This window comes from Ictidomys tridecemlineatus, chromosome 4 (assembly GCF_052094955.1).
Source record: "Ictidomys tridecemlineatus isolate mIctTri1 chromosome 4, mIctTri1.hap1, whole genome shotgun sequence".
Lineage (NCBI taxonomy): Eukaryota > Metazoa > Chordata > Mammalia > Rodentia > Sciuridae > Ictidomys > Ictidomys tridecemlineatus.
This window is the reverse complement of record NC_135480.1, coordinates 93,873,924-93,895,827: the sequence shown is the minus strand read 5'-3', so window position 1 is coordinate 93,895,827 and position 21,904 is coordinate 93,873,924. Positions and strand designations below refer to the sequence as shown.

The 21,904-nt window shown below is 32.8% G+C and overlaps 1 protein-coding gene across 8 annotated transcripts in view; it reads right to left on the bottom strand.

The window, feature by feature from the left end:
- Zc3h12c (zinc finger CCCH-type containing 12C) overlaps nucleotides 1-21,904 on the bottom strand; it is a 70,969-nt gene that overhangs the window by 11,714 nt on the left and 37,351 nt on the right. For all 8 annotated transcript variants that reach the window (XM_078046963.1, XM_078046962.1, XM_078046961.1 and 5 more), the window contains exon 3: nucleotides 3,651-3,790. In XM_078046963.1, the coding sequence (XP_077903089.1) occupies nucleotides 3,651-3,790 (140 nt within the window). The remainder of the gene's footprint in view (nucleotides 1-3,650; nucleotides 3,791-21,904) is intronic.

The window sequence follows — 21,904 nt, the reverse complement described above, 5'->3', positions numbered from 1 at the left end:
AACTTGGTTTAAAAAATCAGCAAAGCAGTAATGGAAGATATAAGGGTGTTAGAATTAGCAAACCATGGATAAATCTCAGATTCTCTCACTTCTTACATCTGGCAATCATAATCTCATTGAGACTGTTTCTTTATGTCTGCAAATGCAGTGGCAAGCCTATGAGGAGTAAACGAGTTAACATGAGTAAAGGACACCACATGGTGCCTGGCAAATTCTTAATAAACACTGTGCTCTTCAACTTAATAGAGACATGTAATTGTCGGATCTCTTTTAAAAAATCAGAGAAAACCAATTTGAAAACAAAAGTCCAGACAAAAGTCACTATATCACAATTACTGTGTTTTCCTCATAAAGATTTTGGGGACAGGTACCATGTCTCATTTATCTTTGTATCCATTAGCACCAAGCCCATGAAATGAAATATATCAGTAGATGCTCAATAAATATTTATGTAATGAATGAATAAACGAGCTACTTGAAGATGTATACTCTGAAAACTTCCAGTGTATTCACTGTATTATATGCATGAGTGATCCATGGTACCTCATTATTCAGGAGGGTATTTACTGACATCTGGTATTCCTTAAGCCTTGATAAAGAGACTGCAGGAATAAATGTGGCAGCCTAATAATCAACACAATCTTGCTTAATTTGAATTTATAGAACAGCTAATGAGGTTGAAGGGACAATTAACTGGATGACACATAAATAATCCTAACCTCAATATAGGTTCAGTATAGCTGGTAAGTTAACATAGATAGCGCTTAGTAAGTATTTGTTAAAATAAATGGAAGAAGAGCTGGGTGCAGGGGCAGATGTCTGTAATCCCAGTAGTTCAGGAGACTGAGGCCGTGGATCCTAAGTTCAAAGCCAGCCTCAGCAACTAAGGTAAACCTTGTCTCAAAATAAAAAATAAAAAACAGGCTGGGGATGTGGCTCAGTGGTTAAGTGCCCCTGGGTTCAATCCCTGGTATCATGGGAGGGGATGGGGGAGAAGATTGGCAAAAGTGCTAGCCTGAATCTGAAACCTTTAATATATATATTTTTTTGAATTATTTTTGGTGCACTGTGAGCACTGGACTATTCAATTTATCAGGTTTACCTGAATGAGGGCTTTAGTCAAGAAAATTATTATATTTGGAGAGAAAACTCTTAAAAGCCTCTAAACAGTTCTGGCATTTTACTAAGTAAAGTGCATATTGAATTTCAGAGACCTGGTATGCTGGTGTTTTTAAATCAAACTCAGCCACACTTCACATGTATATTATCATTATTCCTTCTTGATTTTTATTCTTTTCCTACTTAAGAAGCCTGCAAGTCATTTATATTCTTAAACATTGAGCCAGGCACAGTAGCTGCATGCCTGTTATCATAGAGACTCTGGAGGCTAAGGCAAGAATATTGCAAGTTCAAGGTCAGCCTCAGCAAAGTAGCAAGACCCTGTTTCAAACTAAAAAGTTCTGAGAATGTAGCTCAGAGGTAAAATATCCCCGGGTTCAATCCCCAGTACCAAAACATAAACAACAACCCAAAACCCCAGACCATTAATGTGAAAGAATATGTCCCCTTAAAATTTCTGCCTAAATATTCCACCTATTATATCAATCAATCCTAATTTATAGATTCTTTTAACAAAATTATAATTTTTTTTTCATTTTTTTTTCTATTCAAGATAATATAACAATGAATATCTTTGGTCATAATCTTTGCCTATGAGCTCTGCTATTTTTGGGAAGTGGGGTGGGGGCGGGGAATTATTCCTAAAAGATGAACTAGTAGGTCTAAAAATACAGTAGCCACACCCACCCATCCTGGATATGTATGTTCCAGGACTCCCAATGGATCTCTAAAACCACAGATAGTACCTAACTCTCTATATTCTGCACTTTTCTGTGCATACATTCCCACAAAGTTCAGTTTATATATTAGGCACAGTAAAAATCAATAATTAATAATTAAATAGTATAACTATAACAATATACTGTTAAAGTTATGTTGAACGTGGTCTTTCTCAAAATATTTTATTGTAGTATAGATTTCAGTAACAGCATATTGTTAAGTCAAGAACTTTCACCTTTTCACTTAGAAGAATTACTTTACAGCTTCTCTTTAGCATACCCAAATTGGCAGCATAACTCTTGAGCTTTAGGACTTTATTAAGAAAAATAAGGATTACTTATGCACAAGCACTACAATAGTCAATCTGATAACCCAAGAAGGCTACCAAGTAAGAAATGGGTGGGCAGCACAGTGTTGATATGCTGAACAGTGGGATGAGATTCATGTTCTGGATAGGACGGAGCAGGACAGCATTAGATTTCATCACACTAGTCAGAACAGTGCACAAATTAAACAAATTAAACGTAGGAAATGTTTATGCATTCATAACAGAACTGCATTTTACGTTAAGAACATGAATTCTTTATTTGTTGCAGTTTTTCTTATATAATTGATGAGTTCTTAAGAAAGTTTCTGCAAAGGTAGAAGCTTACATTTTTTATGTAATTACATCTATCTTTTCCTTCATAATTACTTCTAAAATTTTTAAATTTAGAAAGGCCTTCTCCCACTCAAAGACAACTTTTAGTCTTTGATGGTTTAATTTTTGACAATTACCTCTTCAAATATCTGGAATTTATTATTATAGGGCATAAGATAAAAATCTAAACAAGTATGTTTTTTCCAAAGAGTTATTCCAACATCATGTACTTTTAGCAGAATTATGCCAGCTCTCACATTTTTATGTGAGTCCATAGCTTTGGACTTCACCCTTGGCTGTCTACACATTTTATCATAATTTGACAATGACTTTAATAATTGAAAATAAAAAGAACACTTAAAGTAATCTACCCCTTTGGGTATATGATAGGTGGTCATTTGTTGTTGATTTGAAAAGTTTTATGGTTTCCTCCAGAGTTGCCTCACAGATTTTGTTAATATTAGAGGTGGAAAAAAGGACAGGAAGGGTTGGATGCTGATGTTACAAAGGATATCTCTACCTGAAACTCATACATTTAAAAATTATGAACTAATATAAAGTATGAATATAAATAGTTTATTGAGACTACTCATTTTCTTCTTAACCAGACAGAATATTCTGTGGTCTTAGAGGTCTTTTTTTAACTTGTAACCATTAGAACTTGACCGGCATCTAGTCTAATTTCTTACAGCATTTGAGAAAAGTGGGGTTCAGAGGCTCAGTGTGCTCAAAGTTCTGTTGCTAGTAAATGGCAAAGGTAGAGAAGGCTTCTTGTCTCAGCATGTCTCTAAAAGTCAGAATTTTAGGGGTTAGGGTTTTGGCTCAGTGGTGGAGTGCTTGCCTAGCATTGGTGAAGCACTGGGTTCAATTCTCAGCACCTCATATAAATAAATAAAATAAAATAAAAATAAAGGTATATTGACAACTAAAAAAATATTTTTAAAAAGTCAAAGTTTCCATATAAATGAAAAAACCCCTGACTCACGTAGTAAAGATTAGTGTTCAGTTAATTAGATAATTTTCAAACCTGAAAACAATTTTAATGTCCCACACAAGACAATTGCAATCATATAGAATAAACAGAACTGGATTAAGAATACCTGAGTGTTAAGGGATCTACATAGGTATTATACAGAAGCTAGGAACAAATAGCTGCCTGTAATGAGCTTACCTGTAATGAGAGCATCAGGTCGGGATTGCTCTTTTCTCCAAGCAGGAACAAAAACTGTAATATCTTTATGGCCTCTTTCCAAAAACCAATCCACTGCCAATTTTATTCCTCGGCAGGAAAATACTTCTTTGTTTCCATGGCTGAAAGATTATTTCATAATACTTAAAACACAACAAAACCTAAGTTCAATTAAATTAATTCAAATTTATAAACAGAAACAACTGCATATTAGATTTGAAAGTTAAGGTGAAGGCCGAGCTCAGTGGTACATGCTTATAATCCCAGTGGTTTGGAGGCTGGGGCAGGAGGATTTTGAAATCAAAGCCAGCCTCAGCAAAGGCAAGGTGCTAAGCAACTCTGTGAGACCCTATCTCTAAATAAAATATAAAACAGGGTCGTGGTGTGGTGGTGTGGCTCAGTGATTGAGTAACCGACCCTGAGTTCAATCCCCAATAGCAAAAAAAAAAAAAAAAAAGGGGGGGGGGGAGACAGTTAAGATAAAGTTGCATTCCTCAAAAAAATTAAGATAACTTAGTTGAAAAATCAAGATCGTTGAGAAAACAATTAGAAAACTGAAGTGATTATTGTAGAAAATAAAGAAAAGAATAGGTTTCCAAATGTAAAGTTATAAAGATTAACTAGTCAAAAAGTTTATAAGTTCTTTTTGATAAAGAAAAAGCTTCAACCACAGAAAGAATTTTAATCAAATGTAAAAAAGTCACACAGAAAAAGAAATCTGTAAAAACAGTGAAATGGAATACTTCAGTTTCTAAAAATTTTTCCTTTTTAATAGTTCTTATGTATATTTTTCAATATAATGACTAAGTCATGCACAAAAATTTTTAGGTAAAAAATGTAAAATAACCCCACATAGTCATGGAAAGGAAAAACACGTTCACAATGCTTTATCTCATACAAAAAAAAATACTTTCTATATCCTGCAATGAAAAGATACCTAGTTTCTGTTCAACAATATTGTGTTGAACAAGGATTAATGATGTCAAACGGGCATTCAAAATTGGATTAGCAGTTTTAGTGTCTAAAAGAAAATGCCCAACTCAGGAGTCATTCAATAAGTATTTATCTAGCACAAGGTTCTACTTATACATATTAACCAAATAATTAAAATAACACAATTTCAATCTTTTTAAAGAAAGAAGTTTCTGCTTTGAATGTAATTAACTGCATTCTTTACAACTTAAATTCTGAGGGCTCCCTTTGTTACATATTATTTTATTTTTGGGACAAAGAAGGGCTGAATGAAATTATGTAGGTAAATGCTTCTGTTAACTTTTAATAGACATCAACCATTAGGAAACCCAAGAACCACTAACATGCTGTAATCATTTTCAGTACAAAACAAAAATTGATTCACCTGCTTCATAGATGTTAAAGACTACAAATACAAACACAAGAAATTGTGTTTCATGGTTTCACAGACCTCTTTTAATGGTTCAGGGAAAGATTAGAGGTGAAATCAGATTCACTGGAAGTTTCAAAGAATGGCATAAGGAAAGGAAGAGTGTGAGGTCACATTTTCTAGGTTAGAAGGGCTGCCTACTAGCCTGCAAATGCTCCAGAAAAAAAAAACAAAGTGATGTTTGGTTTCATGGAAAATCCTGAAATTTAACCAGTCTCTGAAAAATTATAGAAAATGAAGGTATCTCTTCAGAGAACACATAGAGCGTATTCCTAAATACACTCAACTTGCTAAAACTTTACTATATTTTTGCTTTACTTTATTGTTTTGAAATCTATTATATTATGCTTTGCTAGTAAAATGGTTTTATTGAGAGTTGACAATTGTTTCTGCTTCTAAAGACAGGCATGCATAAGCAATTTCTTCCTGGTTATTTCATTCAATAAGGGTAACTGTCACATTTACTCACTGTACAAATAGAAGATTCCATCTTCTCATTAAAAAACTTTCATAAAATGTGTGAGACACCAGACCATTTACAATCATGGGACATAATTCTATAGATTCAACAATAGGAAATGGTATCAATTCCAATAATAAATTTTGTCCTCATTTATCCTCTCCTCACCCTCCACAAAGCATCACTGGGAGAGAAAAGGAATGAATAAGGATGAAAGGTGGTAAATAGAAAAATAAAAAGAGCCTGGATTTCTGAGCAGATGGACTCAAATCTATGTTCAATCTTTGTTATATGAGAAAAAATAATTCCACATTTATGGAAGCAACTGTAGTGCAACTTTCTGTTGTTTGCAGTTGAACACATCCTTAACTTCCACACTAGGCAGACTATAAACCAAAGTAAACTGGCACAGCTCAATCAATACCAGGAAAAAGTACATAGTTTAAGGCAAATACATTTCTAGGGATAAAAAAGCTATTACATAATAGTAAAATCGGAACAATTCACAGGCAACTATGGTAATTATGAACTCATAATCTGTGTCAATAAGGCAAAAGTTCACAGGATTACTAAAAAAATTAACAAATTCACAATCATACTAATTGACAGGTGAAGCAGAAAACATTAAATAAGAATATAGATAATAGGAACAATCAATTAAAAACTTGATCTAATGGACATATATCAATCCTGCACAAATTCAGGGAATAGAAAATCTTTTTGTGAGCACATCAAAGCTTCATAAAATTGGCTATATACCAGGCTATAGAACAGATTTCAACAGGTATCAGGAATCTGAATCATACATAAAATATCCTTTGACTACAATATGTTACTACGTTACAGATATGAGGTTCTAACAAAAGCAATTTAAAATTTTAACTTTTTTAAAGTTTAATCTTTTAGATTATTTAATTTGTAATAATAATTAAAGCTAAACACATCTAAACAAAAATAACTTTATGGAAAAAATGAAAATTAGAAACTTGTATTAAAGTACACAAGAACTAAAAAAAAGAAACAATATAACATTTTCAGCAGCAGTAAGACCCAATTTATAAAGATGGCTATCAAGTTAACATATAAAAAGTACATTATATTACCAAACAAATTACAGAGAGAAGTTTTTACAGAACTTGATAATCTGATCCTAAAATTGATATGGAAAAACAATGAAAACAATGCTGGGGGCTGGAGTTGTGGGCTCAGTGGTAGAGCGCTTGCCTGGCATGTGTGAGGCCCTGGGCTCATTCTCAGCACCGCATATAAATAAATACAAAATAAAAGTAAATAAAAGATCCGCTGACAACTACAAAAAAAAAAATAAGGTGATGTTACAAATCAAAATTGGAAAAAGATGGACTATTGAACCAATGATACTAGGACAACTGGCTATTCATATGGAAAAAATAAAACTGAACTTTTAATTCTTTCCATATGCAAAATGTAAGTTGTAGGCAGATCTAAGATTTAAATATGAAAAGAAACATTGTAAAACTTTTAGAAGAAATGACAAGAGACATTCAGAGTAGGATAGGGAAGTACTTGTTAAATAAGACAAACAACCACGTACTATCATAGCTTTGAACATATAAAAGTTCTTTACCCAATACTCCATAATTTATAAAGAAATGTCATATTGGAAAAAGAGACTTGCAATCTGTACAAACAATCAAAATTCTAATTAGTAAATAATTAGTAATAGTTACTAATCAAAAACAGTAACCCAGTTTTTTTTTTTAAGGTAAAAGATATGAACAGTCAATTCATAGAAGAGGAAACCCAAATGACCAATAAACACATGAAAAGATGTTCAAAAGTGGAAAAATGCAAATTAAAGTCAAAATGAGACACTCCTTCACACCCATCAGATTGGTTAAAAATAAAGTCTGCAAACACCAGATGTTGCCAAGAATGTGTGAAAGTAGGAACTCTTACTGTACAGGTGGGAGTATAAATTGATGTAACTATTTGGGAGAGCAATTTGGCAATACTCTATAAATTTGAAGGCGTGCTTTCTCTAAAACATAGCAATTCTACATCCGGGTTTAGTAAAACTACACAGTAACCTAAAATTAGATTCAATGCAATTAGCCATTGGCTTTCATCCTCTGCCCAGCCTTAGATTTTTACATGGGATAGGCAAATGTTCCTCACTGCTAAAGGGAAGAGAAAGGCAAGCAGGAGGGGTAGGTCCCTGAGTCTCCAAGATTTTCACAGCCAATCCTCCCTGATCAGGAAAAAAAATTAAAAGCTAACTAAGAAATTCCTAAAATGGCTGTTATTTTGGAAGTCCCTGTTAAACACCAAGACCCAGAATTATTCCTATTAAGATTGAAGTCCAAGCAGACAACCACCAGGTGGCTCCAAATTACAGAGGTAATTTGTAGGGGTCTTGGACATATCAGGAGAGGTTTGGGGAAACTGAACTTAATCAAATCTTACTGAGGCATGTTGAAAGATGTGATTAATGATATGTGCTAGATATAGTAAAAAGGACAACTATAGGAGGTACTAATGAAAAAATGACAAGAGTTAAGTCTGATAAAAATTATGAAAAACAGGATGTCCAAGTACAATGTTACTGATGCAATTAACTATCTGTTGGCTATTTATTAAAAAAGAACCCCAGCTTTAATTCTATATAAGGACAAAATTCACAATAACTCTGTAGCCACTTATGGGCTATCTACATACACTCAGGGATTTTTCTCCCCTGAGTAATGAAATTAGATAATATTATATTTATGAATTAGTATATTCCTTCAGATATCAATTTCTTTTTTTAACCTAAAAATTTAGCAATAAGGATGGTTGGTAAACCGTAAGTAAGTTCTTCTGTTGGGTGATTTCATTGGAGGACATTGTGGTTATCTTAAATTAGGTAGAAGACCCTGAATATATGCTAAAAAGTTACTCTCCAACTGTTTTGGTTTAGTGGGATACGGTTTCTAAGGTAAAATTCCAAATCTTCACAGCAAATTTTGAGTTACTGTTGATCAAAATGGGTAATATGAGCTTGAAGATCTCATCTGACTATGATACTGGCTAATAGTAGAAAAATATGAGAAGTCCAGAATGTTGTCAGCAGATCCCTTAAAAAAAAAAAAAAAAAGGCTTATTTTACTTTGCTGTTTGGGACAGGTTCACCTATAAAAACACCACTTTGCAATGGCCAGAGAAAGGGTTGACTGAGTAGAAAATTTCGTGTATTTACAAAAATTCTTAGAAAAACTCCACTCAAAAGAATTACTGATGTCTCTGCATCTATTTTATTTCTCAGGAGATAAAAGAAAGAGTAAACTGGACATCCACAAAACAAATTAGGAAAATGGATGAATAAACTAGAGGAGATTAAGTTATTTGCCCTTCTATGCTGCTTCTTAGCATCAATCTAGGACCTTGAAGAGTGGGGTGATGAACTTTTGGATGGATGGATGGTTCCCAATGACTAAAGTGTCTGGGGATAACTTTCCCCTTGAAAAAGGAGAACTGCAGTCTTATTAGAATATTTTAATATGGATTTCATCTCTCAGACTCTTTTAAACCCAACATGGAAAACATAGCTAGGGAAGTAGAAATGATGAAGAGGAAGAAACAAGGAGTTTGAAAATGTGCATAAGAGACTGTCCTAGAGTTAGGTTGGCAAGTGGTTGCACTAGTAACTTGGACAAAAAGGAAAACAAAAGTCAGGATATCAAACAGTTAAAGGAGCCTGAAACTACACTGCCATACAAACCAACTGATTTTTCATCTAGTTGTGAAGAACATCAGTTCTAACCCTTTGAAATTCCACTGATTCAATTACCTTTTATAAGTGATCCAGGACTATCAGAGAAACCATATGATGTGATAAGGGTACATAGGCCCTGTTTCTCAGCTGATATTACCCATGTTAAAATGTTATTTCCAGTGCTCTGGAAAGATCTGCAAAAATCTGCCAAGGGGTCTTTGGCATGTTTTTAGTTTACATATGAGAATGTGTACTGGCTGCTGCATGGAGTGTTGCTTCTGATTGACTGCCTGACTAGAGAAAGGCATGATGGGAAAAACGATAACCCCCCTCACACATAGCTGTGCGATAGCTGTAGGAAGCCAACTGCCTCCTCCAACATCTCTGATTGCTCCTCATGCCTTTAAAACTCATTGTGAGTCACTACAGGTAGCAGTGAAATCTTTCTGCAGGAGGTGATCTGGGGAGAAGTTGCCCTGTTGCTATTGGATAAGTCTTGCATTGATTTTTCCTCAGTTGCTCACTGAGGCATTTTCTAAATTAATGAGGATGGGTTTAGAGCAGATTAGAATAGACTCAGTCTTCTCCACTTTTGTGGCAGTTTTATTACAGAGAATAAAAGCATAAATGGAGGAGAGGTATTTTAGATGGTAATGACAGGCAAGTTTTAAGGTACTGGCAACAGCAATCTAGTTTGGGAGAAAAACTGGAGATAAAGGTGGAAAGACAAAAAGAAACTTAAGACTACAATGTCACCTGCCCAATTAAAATTATGTACAAAGGGAGTAAACCCTTTTGGGGGGCTACCAAGTTCTTCTCTCTTAAGACACCTGCTTCTTTTAAGAGAGAAGACCTCTTAATGAAAAGTCAAAAGGTCACTACTGTTAGAAGCCAGGACATTGGGAAAAGAAACGGTGAAAGACTGAGGAGGATACAAGAGATGCAACCCAACTATGAAGCTTTATCACTCCTCCAGGAGACTCTTCCCCTCAGGAAATAGGACAGGAAGTAACTAGCAAATGGTGCAAACTACTGAGCAAAACTGGCGTAATGGAGGAGCTTCAAAGCTGGGAATGAAACAACCTCATGTTTCAATGTTTCCTGCCTTGATCTTTGTCTGTCTTCTTGTGAATACTAGAGTCATGGATTTTGCAATTTCTGCTAACCTTTCTTGTTTTATCCTGGCCAGAAAAATAATCTGTTTCTCTTGACAGTTTATTCTACTTGTACTTTCTCTTCTGAGGTTCCTAAGCAAATAGGAACTGGTTAGAAGAGCATGTCTCTCTCTTGTCCTTAATTTGTGGGAAAGAGACCTGCTGTATAAACTAAGGACTACCATATAGTTAGTGTACATATAGTTAGAGACAGTATTTTGGGGGCTTCTGAGGAACACGGTGCTTCTGAATTGGAAGTTGGTGAATATGTGCTCTTTTATACTGATAGTATAAGTATATATAAGTATAAATATATACTTATATACATTTATATATAAATATAGTATATGGAATGGCTTCATGCTATGGGCCAAATTTTGAAAAAAAAGAGGCTTTCTAACATTATTGGTAACTACAATGTCACATGAGAAATGAATCATTAATTTGAATCATTACAACTTCCCAAAGAAATTTCTGTATTTCATTGTAGAATTCATGCAGGGTAGCAAGGTAAAATTAATTTGTAGACTAAGCTGTGATAAGGACTACTGAACTTTGAACTGGGTTATCTAGAGCCCAGTTACTTCTATCCAGGGATGGCTACTCACAGTTTCAGACACATGCACACTTCCTTATGACATGGAAAACTGGAAACTAAGGGGAGCTAAAATGAACACAAATTATCTTGGCAAAAATTCTTCATTAGCTTTTATTATTTTGCAAATTTATTTTTTTCAGAAACCTAATAGGATTATCTTTAATTTATTCATATTGACTACTGTAATATATCTGAAAAGCATATAAATTCTACTTTTCTGTCCTCAAGAAAAAGGCAATTCCATAATAAGTACAAATAAAATAGTATTTGCTATCTCCTGTAAGACCATAAATAACTGCCACTATACAATTAAAATATGCTTGCTTATTAATGTCAACATATTAGTCACTTACAATTGTTAATAGATGATAAAGGTGCATTTGGTAATGCTGAGAAAAATTCAAGGAACCACATATTTTAATGCAATCTGTTTCATTCTGTGATCTAGAAGATGGGAAAGCTGGGCCAACCACTCTATCTGCCTTTTCTAGAAAATGTAATTTCACATATTCCATTTTATCCAGTTATATATACAGATATCATTAACTAGGTGAATTGCAGGACAGGAAGTGTTATCTTAAAATTAAAATGTTATCTACTAGTGGTAGATGTGAAGAAAAACAGAAAAACATGGAGAAAACTAAAAAAGGAATGAAGGCATCTATTAAAGGAGACTGCCTCTTTTAATACTTTATGTGGCCTTGACAGGGGTGAGGGTAAGGGGATAACAAAGGTGTCTTATCAATTATCTTTTTTTTTTCATCAAATTTCATTTTATTACAGTTTCCATATAATGTTTTAAAGAACTTTGGAAATTATAGGTGATTTTTTTGCTTCTTTATTGTCTAAAATTTACATAATGTTATTTATATGATCTAAGAAAAGCTATTCCTAAAAAGTAAGTCCTTTTCACAGCATCTATAACCTAATTTTAAAAACTGTATCTAGAATAGCACGTTTTAATATTCCAAATAGAGATGGCTTTTCAATAGTAGACTGACCGTGAAAATAACATACCCTCTAGAATTAGACATTATGTAATCTCTTTATTAGTTTAAGTCTTTTCTTTACCACATTTCTGTGATTTTAGGCAATTTCTTACGTAAACCTCTATTCCTCATATTCAAAATGAGGATAATCCTATCTGCCTTATAGGATTGTAAGAACTGAACAAAGTAATATACATAAAAAACCTAGCAAAGTATCCAACATTAAGAAACATTATTATATATAACCAGAGATATGAAAAAATGTGCTCTTTATGTGTAATATGAATTATAATGCATTCTGCTGTCATATAAATAAAAAATAAAAAATAAATAAATAAAAATATATTAACATCTGGGCATGGTAGCCCCCAGTACCCAAATAAATAAATAAAAAACATCAACAGCTTGTTCTTATGATACCAGTGGTTTTTCATGTGAATTTTAAGTATTTTTATAGTTAATAGTGTAATAAATCACATTATCTTTTATTCTTATATTAAAATTCCTGCTCATTTATTTTTATTTATTTATTTTATTTTTTCCTCTTCATTTCTTTATCCTCAAATTATTTGCTGGGCACCTCTTTTGTACATTATTCTGCCATCTGTGCCAGAAAACAATATTTTATTTTAAAAGAAAAAAAAGCATTATTTCTTAATGTTTAGAAAATAGTAAAATGCTTGGTTTGGAATAAAAATGAAACCAATAAAATAAATCTCTGTTTAATAGCTTTACTTTCACCAGAAAGCAAACTATCTTGTAGGGCAATATGGTTGATGTGTGGAGATCGATAAACAGTTTTAGTTTTCAAAAGAAACCACCGAAAGATTATGGTAGTTTGTAGGCTTAAAAAAAAAAACAAACAAACTTCTTTTTAATAAACCTCTATTTATTTCATCTATTTAAATAAAAATCTGACCTATAGGTTTGATATATTCTAAAATGTACCTCTCTATATGATACTGTCCACTGGAGAATGAAATATAAGTATAAAACTTCAAAGATTTAATAAGTCATTATATTAAGCCACCTATCATGATGACACAAGTAGCAGAGTTTGTCAGTAAAGTGCCTAGAATGAAATCTATAAAGTAAAAAGTGTCAGTTTAAACTAGAAAATCATTTTTTAATTTTTAGAAACAAAGTTCTTCAAGTTCAGATATAAACAATTAAGGAAAGTCACAGCAGCTGGAAACAGTGATGCATAGTGGTGCATGCCTGTAATCTCAAGCAACTAGGGAGGCTGAGGCAGGAGGGTCAAAAATTTGAGGCCAGCCTCAGTAACTTAGCAAGACTCCATCTCAAAAATAAATAAAAAAATAAAACAGGGAAAAGGTACACTGAATGCTATTGATAAAATGATAGTAATATAATATTAAAAAGTATTTAATGACAGTAAAGCACAGGTACTCTTCAAATATTCGTTGAATTATTATTTTTCTTTAGTTTTTAGGTCTGATAATAAAGAAAGCATTTTGTGTATAAAAAGTGGTTTTAAGACCTCACAAATGCATGTTTCAATGTTAATAATTTTGAAAAAGAAATTCTCTTACACCTATCCTATGTGCCTTAAGCGGAAGAAAGGGTACAGAAAGCTGGCTACCACCTTCAACATGGAAATATGGAAATATGATAACATTTTATTTTCTGTCATTGGAATTCATACTGTATTTGAGAACCTATACTTATTTCCATGTTGCTGACTCATGGGCATCTAGAGTATTTTCTCTGGAACTGAAGGCTTATAGTCATTCATTCATTTATTTAGGCATGCCTATTTTGTTGCTCAACTTCATTGTTTCTGACATATTATCCAATATACCAAGATCACTGTGAAGTTAAATCTAGTTCTCAGAAAGCTAAATACTAAACAGACCATCAGAACAATAAATTCATGTCATTACAGATAATTTAAATCAATTTTATCAAGTCATGTTCCAAACAGAAATTTCATGGTATGGCACAGATTTTTCTTCACCCAGATCCAAGTAGGTCACTGGCTTGATGTTGACAAGGAAAACATATCTGAGTATTTTTATTGTTAATAAAAATATCTTATTAACAAAAGTAGAAAACAGATTCTGATTATGTTTTCCCATTTCTTATTATTGGTAACACTACTCAGGTGAAGGTCTGTGATCAACATTATTCACATGCAATAGGATTACTAAGGTAATGGTTTCCTTGATTAAAATTTAAATAAGCACATTTTAGAAAGTTGATTGCCCACTGGTCTAATAAAATATGTGATACTGATGACAACCAGAATTATGTACTTAAACAAGTTATAAAGGGGTATAATGAAATGTAACTAATATTGCATTTGTCAGACTCTACACTGAAATAATTAAGTAACAAAAAGAAAAACTTGTTTTGGGGCTGGGCTGTGGCTCAGTGGTAGAGCGCTTGCCTAGCATGTGTGAGGCACTGGGTTCGATCCTCAGCACCACATAAATAAATAAAACAAAGGTATGGTGTCCAACTACAACTAAATATAAATAAATAGATAAATAAATAAATATAAAACTTAGTTTGGGTTCTATTCATAGCCTCTAAAGATTTTCTTTAAACCAGTAAGAGAAATGGGGCAGTGCTAACTAACCTGTAAGTAATATCTGTGACAGCCACGTATAGGGAAATAAACTGTCTTTTAATGCTACTTGTAGTAAACTGGAGCTCAAAAATCATTACAATGAAAGATATACATAATTTGAACCACATATATATGTAATTTTAAGTTACTTAGCATAGCACATTACTAAAAAATAAAAGGCAGTTGAAATTACTTTTAATATATATTTCACTTAACAAATTATTTTAACATGTAATCAACATAAAAGTTATTGAAGTTGTTTGTTTTTGTACTAAATCCTTAAAATCTGGCATGTGTTTTACATTTACTACATATTTGGACTTGACAAATTTCATCAAGAATTCAATAATCACTTATAGCTAGTGGTTACTATACTGGGTCATGCAGGTATACTGCACTTAATATAGTTTTGTTCAGGAAGCCAAAACCAAGTTTGAATGAAATCTAGCAATTTTTAGTTTCTCCTGTAATTTAAACCAAATACTTGCACTAGGTGTGCAGGATGATTTTATTCACTAGAAGTCAGTGCTACACTGAGTAAACCAAAGAAATAAAGATAAACTTTAGAAACTAGGCAAGATGGCCTTAAATACTGATATTTAAATTTAAGAGTTCTCAAGTTCATATACCTTCACAAAACAGATTAGGTATATGAAAGGCTTTGTGCTTTTTAAAAGATGAATCAGAAGCTTAAATCCTGATTATACAGATTCCTAAATTCTATATTTTATAAATATGTGGGCTTACTTAGGTCACTATTTTTGATATGAAGGAAAGTTATTATAACTTCTGCATATTGTCTGTCATATTCTAACTTTAAAAACTTTCAACTGTGTTCAAACCTTAAGAAAATTACTTCAATGATTCACCTGAAGTGCTTTTCTACATCCCAGCTGATGTGTAACTTTATAACACCAGCTCCAACATGAGTCTTTTTTGGGGGCTGAGTATAAACTTTCAGGCAAATGGCTGGTTTATTTCTCTGTTCTATGCCATTTCACTGGCATATAAAAGTAATCACACTTTCAGTGCATCTTTTCTCAGGAGCTGTCTACAATTTTTAACCTTTGTATATACATTTCAACTAGGTCTTCTTAAGTCTCCAGACTAACTGATCAAATCCATGCTCTAAATTTCTCTAAAAATGATCTTTCCTAAAAGCAAATTTTTCTATGCTACTCTGATTAAATTCTTCTGGTGATTCTCTATCACTTAGATAATATAAGATAGATCCTATTGGCACAAAATAGTCACATGAATTATTAGCAAACAAAATATTTATCCTAATATTCTGCACAAACATGCACCAAGAAGGCCTACCAATAGTCAGGAGACTTAATCTAACCCCAGAAGCCAAGGTTCACAGACCAAGATAGAAATCTTGCAATGATAGGGTGTGGGACAGTTGTTTCCTCAAATCAAGAGTAGAAGAAGGGCTAGGGATATAGCTCAGTTGGTGGAGTGTTTGCCATGCATACATAAGGCCCTGGGTTCACTTCCCCACACTAAAACAAACAAACAAACAAACAAATAAAGTAGAAGAATAGTGTACCCAGTTTCTATCCCAACATTCAACTACATAATCTGTACTTCCACCACAAATGTGTAGGCAGTGATGAGGCTTTTTTTTTCCTTATGCCCATTCTTATTTTACATAAAATTTGGAAGAAGTTGAAAGAGAATATGGAGATCTAGTTAATTTTAATGAAATTACATGACTAGGTCATGGAAGCATATTGAAGAAATCAAACACTTTTAGGATTAAAGGGCTATAACATCAATTTATATTCCTACCCCTGATGGTTCACAAGATGGTACTTTCTTAATGACAAGACAAGTCAAACCTAAAACCACAGGGAAATTTTAAAAGCACTTGATGTTTTGAAAGAAAATATATGAAATTTAAACTAATGAGTACATGTGGGTAGAAACTAATTCTATATTCCGCTGCTGGGCTATCCCAAGTTTAATAGAATCACAGATTTTGAAGAGCAGTGAAGCTACCTGGAGGAAATAATCACAATATCATGAAGAATTTAATTTTTGCAATATGATAACTATTAACATGTTTTGCTTCTGTATCTTTATATTGGAAGTACAAAGTTCTTGGCATATCTATGGTATGAAGACTCTGCTCTATTAAGGAAAGAAACTTGTTTAAGAGAGCCTATCTGCCAAATTAATGAAATGTTTTTTCTCTTAGGCATTCAAATTAGCTGCTGCCTTTTGTCAGAATTTGTTAGTCTACCTCCACTAAATACAAATTCTATTCTGTTCCATATTTCAGAAACCCAAGCACTTCTTGAATTCCCAACATTTTATATGTAAGTTCAGGGCTTTATCTAAATAGTTTCCTCTCTTTTCTAGTTTTGCACAATTATGTCCTTGCTGATTCTATATCTAGCAGTGAATTGGCTATCACAAATATGCTAGACCAAATTGCACGTATTGTCAATTTTTGGTGAATTGCTTATTCAAAAAACTATCAGTTTACCAGTGTGACACATTTTTTAAAAGATGCTAATAGAGCCCAGCATGGTGACGCATGCCTGTAATCCCAGCACTGTGGTCCAGAAGGCTAAGGTAGGAGGATTGCAGAGTTCAAAGCCATCCTCAGCAATTTAGCCAGGCCCTAAGCAACTTAGTGAGACTCTGCTTCTAAACAAAAGAGAAAAAGAGCTGGGGTTGTGGCTGGGTGCTTAAGTGCCCCTGGGTTCAATCCCTGTTACCAATCAACCAACCAATAAATGACATTAATACATGATACTGATGAGAAGCATGTTCCCTAAGGCAACGTAAGATCCCTGCAATTTTGGGACCTATGCTGTTTATGTATTCTGGGGATAATTCCGGAGTCCACCTAGCTTTAAGAGCCCGAGTCTCTTTTAGAACACTGCAGAAATCATCATTGAAAACAATGGTGATACAAACCTTAAGTAAAAATTGAAATATACCACTTATAGTTCATAAGAATGAGATGGACTATTAACTCACTAAGCTTGTTAAATGTTGATTAACATTTAACTAAGTTTTTGTTATATTTGTTACTATATTCTGCATTTGGAAATTAGCTCTTTAATGTAATAATAAGTATATTTTATTGAGTGCCTATTACATTCCAAGCATTTGGTATTAATCATCTGTAATCCTAATAGAGTTGCAAAATAAGACTATCCCTTTTTATACCTTTGGAAACATAGGCTGGAGAGTTTAAACAACCTGAGAAACATAAGATAATATGCAGAGAATTAAATGTATTTTAAAAATACTATTTTATAATTGTAATAAAATGTTGCTGCCTTCCAACTTTTAATTTATATCTTAAGACTCATGCATATCAATTTTATGGTTAGCATTTAAATGAAAATAAAGTCTATCATATCTGTTTGGGAGACAGAAAAGAAAATAGTACTTTGTTCTAAACTTACCCCAGATTTACTTATCATATATAATCTATTGTATGTGTAATCTATTTTTGTATGTATAAATTTATTATATATTTAAAATATAGGTTTGCTAAGCTTATCATAAATAGAAAATTAATTTCAAAAGTATATAATATTTATGCAACATGAAATGGATGAAATTCTGTATTTTTGTTACATTAAGATTTGGGACCTGAAGTATATATAAATGACTTTGCTACCTTATAAATGGCATAATGTAAAAAGTTCACTGTACATTTTCTTGAGTTCTGGCACTTTCAAAATTATGGACATGGTGCAACATTTTATTGTGATTTGACACTATAATGCTGCTGTAATAAAACTTTCCTGTCAACTACTTCTCTCATGACATGCCTAAGGCTCTCCAGTTTAAGTGTCAGATTAAAATATACGATGTCAAGAAGAAATGAATCTGCATAGTCCTATCTGTATAACAAAGGACACAGAATGAAGCCAAAATAACATGGGAGTAGAGGTTGTTTTCATAATTACATAAGAAAGGTTGTTTGAAATGTTTTAATTATGCCATCTACTTTTGGGATGAACTTTTCCTGAAGAAAGTCTGTCAGATAAGCATAGTTTAGAGCTTTATATCAATTCTCAGTTATCAAATATTTCAACTTGGAACTAGGTTTTGATTAGGTGAGTTCATGAGGCTGGCCCAATATGACATCATTTACCTAAATGACATTCATCTTAAAAATTAGGTTTTTGTAAGTCTTATACTATTTTTCCCCTCAAAAGGTTTGTTTTTGTCCATCCAAAAGTTTACTCTCTTCAACGCCAAATTCTGCATTTGTGCTTTTTTTTGGTTTCCTCTTTCATAATTTGACTTTAAAAATTGACCCATTAAGTCCCAAATTTTCAATTCTGTGAGTGAAATTGGCATAAGTTGCACTCAAATAGGTTGAAAACACTAATCTAGAGCTTGTATAATTATAATAGTAATATAACATTGTTATGAGTTATATTGTAATATAACAATATAATTATAATAGTAATATAACATTCAGCTACTGGGCTTCTATCTTTAATACCATACGCATTGTTATATTACTATTATAATTATATTATTATAATTATACTACCTACTACATAATTAAACATTACATACTATAAATAGGTTTTTATAGGTGTTTCACTTCTGGGACAATGGGGCAAAATGGGTTAAACTCCTCTCTCACAGTATAGCTCTCTTCTACTCCTTCCCTTTTCTCCTGTTTATATAGCTTCATTCTCTATTTTTTTTTTTTTCTTTTTGGTACCACGTATTGAACCTAAGGGAACTGAACCACTGAGCCACACTCCCAGCCCTTTTTTATTTTTTAATTGGAGACAGGGTCTCCTTAAGTTGCTGAGGCTGGCTTTGAACTCAAAATCCTCCTGCTTCAGCTTCCTGAACTGCTGGGATTACAGGCTTGCACCCCATGCTCAGCTACAGTTTCATTCTTAAAAACAAAATCATACAAAATTCTTTCCTAACACTTCCTTTTCCTTGTCTTTCTCTTCCTTTTTCAACCTTTTAGAATAACAGTCTAGATCTAATGTCATTTCTTGACATTCAGCTACTGGGCTTCTATCTTTAATACCATATAAAAAAAAGATTAAAAAAAATACCATATGCGTTTTTGAAGACGATGACTTCCTGGCTGTCATGTCCTCTGATCTTTTTTCACTACTCAGGATATTCTCTCCTTAAAGCTTCCTTCCTCTTTCAGTTTAATGACATTTTTAATGTCTGTTGGTTTACTGTAGCACTGATTTTTTTCTAGCACTAGGATTTTTTCTAACTCTATTGTTTCCCTGAATCATCACTTTCTTCTGTGTCCTGACCTATATGTATGTATGTGTGTGTGTGTATATGTGTATATATGTGTGTTTATGTGTGTGTATGTATGTATATGTATATATGTATAAATACTTCTGATGTTTAATGGTTCTCAGAATAAGCTATACAGAAGAAATAATTGTGGCACCTCAAAATATATAGTTATTTTGGCCCTACCATCACTCAACTGAATGATACTCTTTTAAGTATGTTTTTAAACAACTGATCTTGTAATTCTGGTATATATCTATGGTTGTAAGTGTTTCTCAAAGATCTACATCCTTCCTTCAATATTTTCTGCTTTGGCAATTTCATGGGTTTTGGACTTCCATATTTTTTTAAGTAATTATTTAGTAGTTTTTGATTATTACAAGAAAGAAAAAGCCATTCTGTAGACATATTACCTTTAATACCTTACTGAAAGACTTTTCAAAGCCATATGTATAATTCGTACCTCTAAGACATTTGTTAATCTCTCCATTGGAAGGGTTGCTTAGATTCTAATTGATCTCCAACCTTCTATTCAGCACCGCCAGATTATGGGTATAAGGCACTAATCAATACCCAGATTATGGGTATAAGGCACTAATCAATACAGTACACAAAAACCCTCAATTACCCTTGGATTGTAAAGTTTAGCATTAAAGACTTGTAAGATCTGGCTAGAAACTGTGCAATTCAGTTTTTCCTCTTTTATTATAGGACAAAGAGTATAGACTTTGAAGTCAGACATATTTGGGTTTGAATAATGTTTAGCCTTGGCAAATAGTTTAAATCCTGTAAATCTAATTTGTTTATAAATGAAAGAAAGATAATTTTGTCTCCCTCTTAAGATTGTCTGGAGGACAACATATCTGTTTTCCTTATAGTTTATGTGGAAGAACTGTAGTAATTCTCAAAGTTCAGAGCTACAATGTCCATTACAGTAGTCAACAGCTACATGTGGCTACTGAACACTTAAAAATGTGCCTATTCCAAATTGAAATGCACTATATACACCAGATTTCAAAGACAATATAAAAAAATTTATGCTATGTCTCAGTAATAACTTTAAATTGACTATGTTGGAATGATATTTAGCTATGTTAGACTAAATAAAAATATATTTTTCAAATCATTTTAACCTGTTTCATTTTATTTTTTAATGAGGTATTAGGAAATTTAAAATGACACATTTTATTTCCAGTGAATAGCACTTTTTGTTCTCCTGGTTAATATTCTAGGCTTTCCTTCTGAGAAACCATGTATGAAATTCTAAGTTGAAATGCTACTCAATTGTTCAGAATTTGTGCTTTCTTCAGAGTCTCCAGAGCTCACATTCTCTTGAAATGCCCCTTTTTCTACCTTCCTGGCATTAACTGAACCCATTGTTGGTTTTTCTACCATTGGCCATGGTACAGATGCACTTAACTGTGGGTCATTACTCCCCACAAGTTTGACAAGTTCTCTATTCTGATGACTTTATATGTCTTTTTATTCTCTAGAGTACTGAACATTGTGGCAATTAATTATATATTGATTGAATTTGGATATACTTTAAATTTTGATGTGGTAGGTATTGCTTATAATTCTAGTACTTGGGAGGCTGAGGTGGGAGGATTGTAATTTGGAGGGCAACCTGGGCAATTTAGTAAGACTCTGCCTTAAAAAAACAAACCAAAAAAAAAAGGCCTTTAAATTCATTTAGAATACTTCATTAGAAGTTTCACTTTTCATTTCCTCATGATTCCTAGAGAACTATTTCTGAATTACATTTCTTAACTGAACAAAAAATTTGTTCCCAAATCAATACTACTTTCTAGAAGAATTGGAGATTCTCCCTACAGTCATTTAACTTCATGAACAGGAGATTCCCAAATTGTTTAATGTCATCATACTTAAGTTCTTCATTTAAAACTAGTGATAACACTAAACCAGTAATGTACAATATTTCTTATGCCATAGTAATTTAGTCAGATAAAGAAAAAAGACATATATGAGAAAAGAGAGTCTTTATTCAGGGATGAGTGAAAAGAAGATGGCTGAAGAAGGAT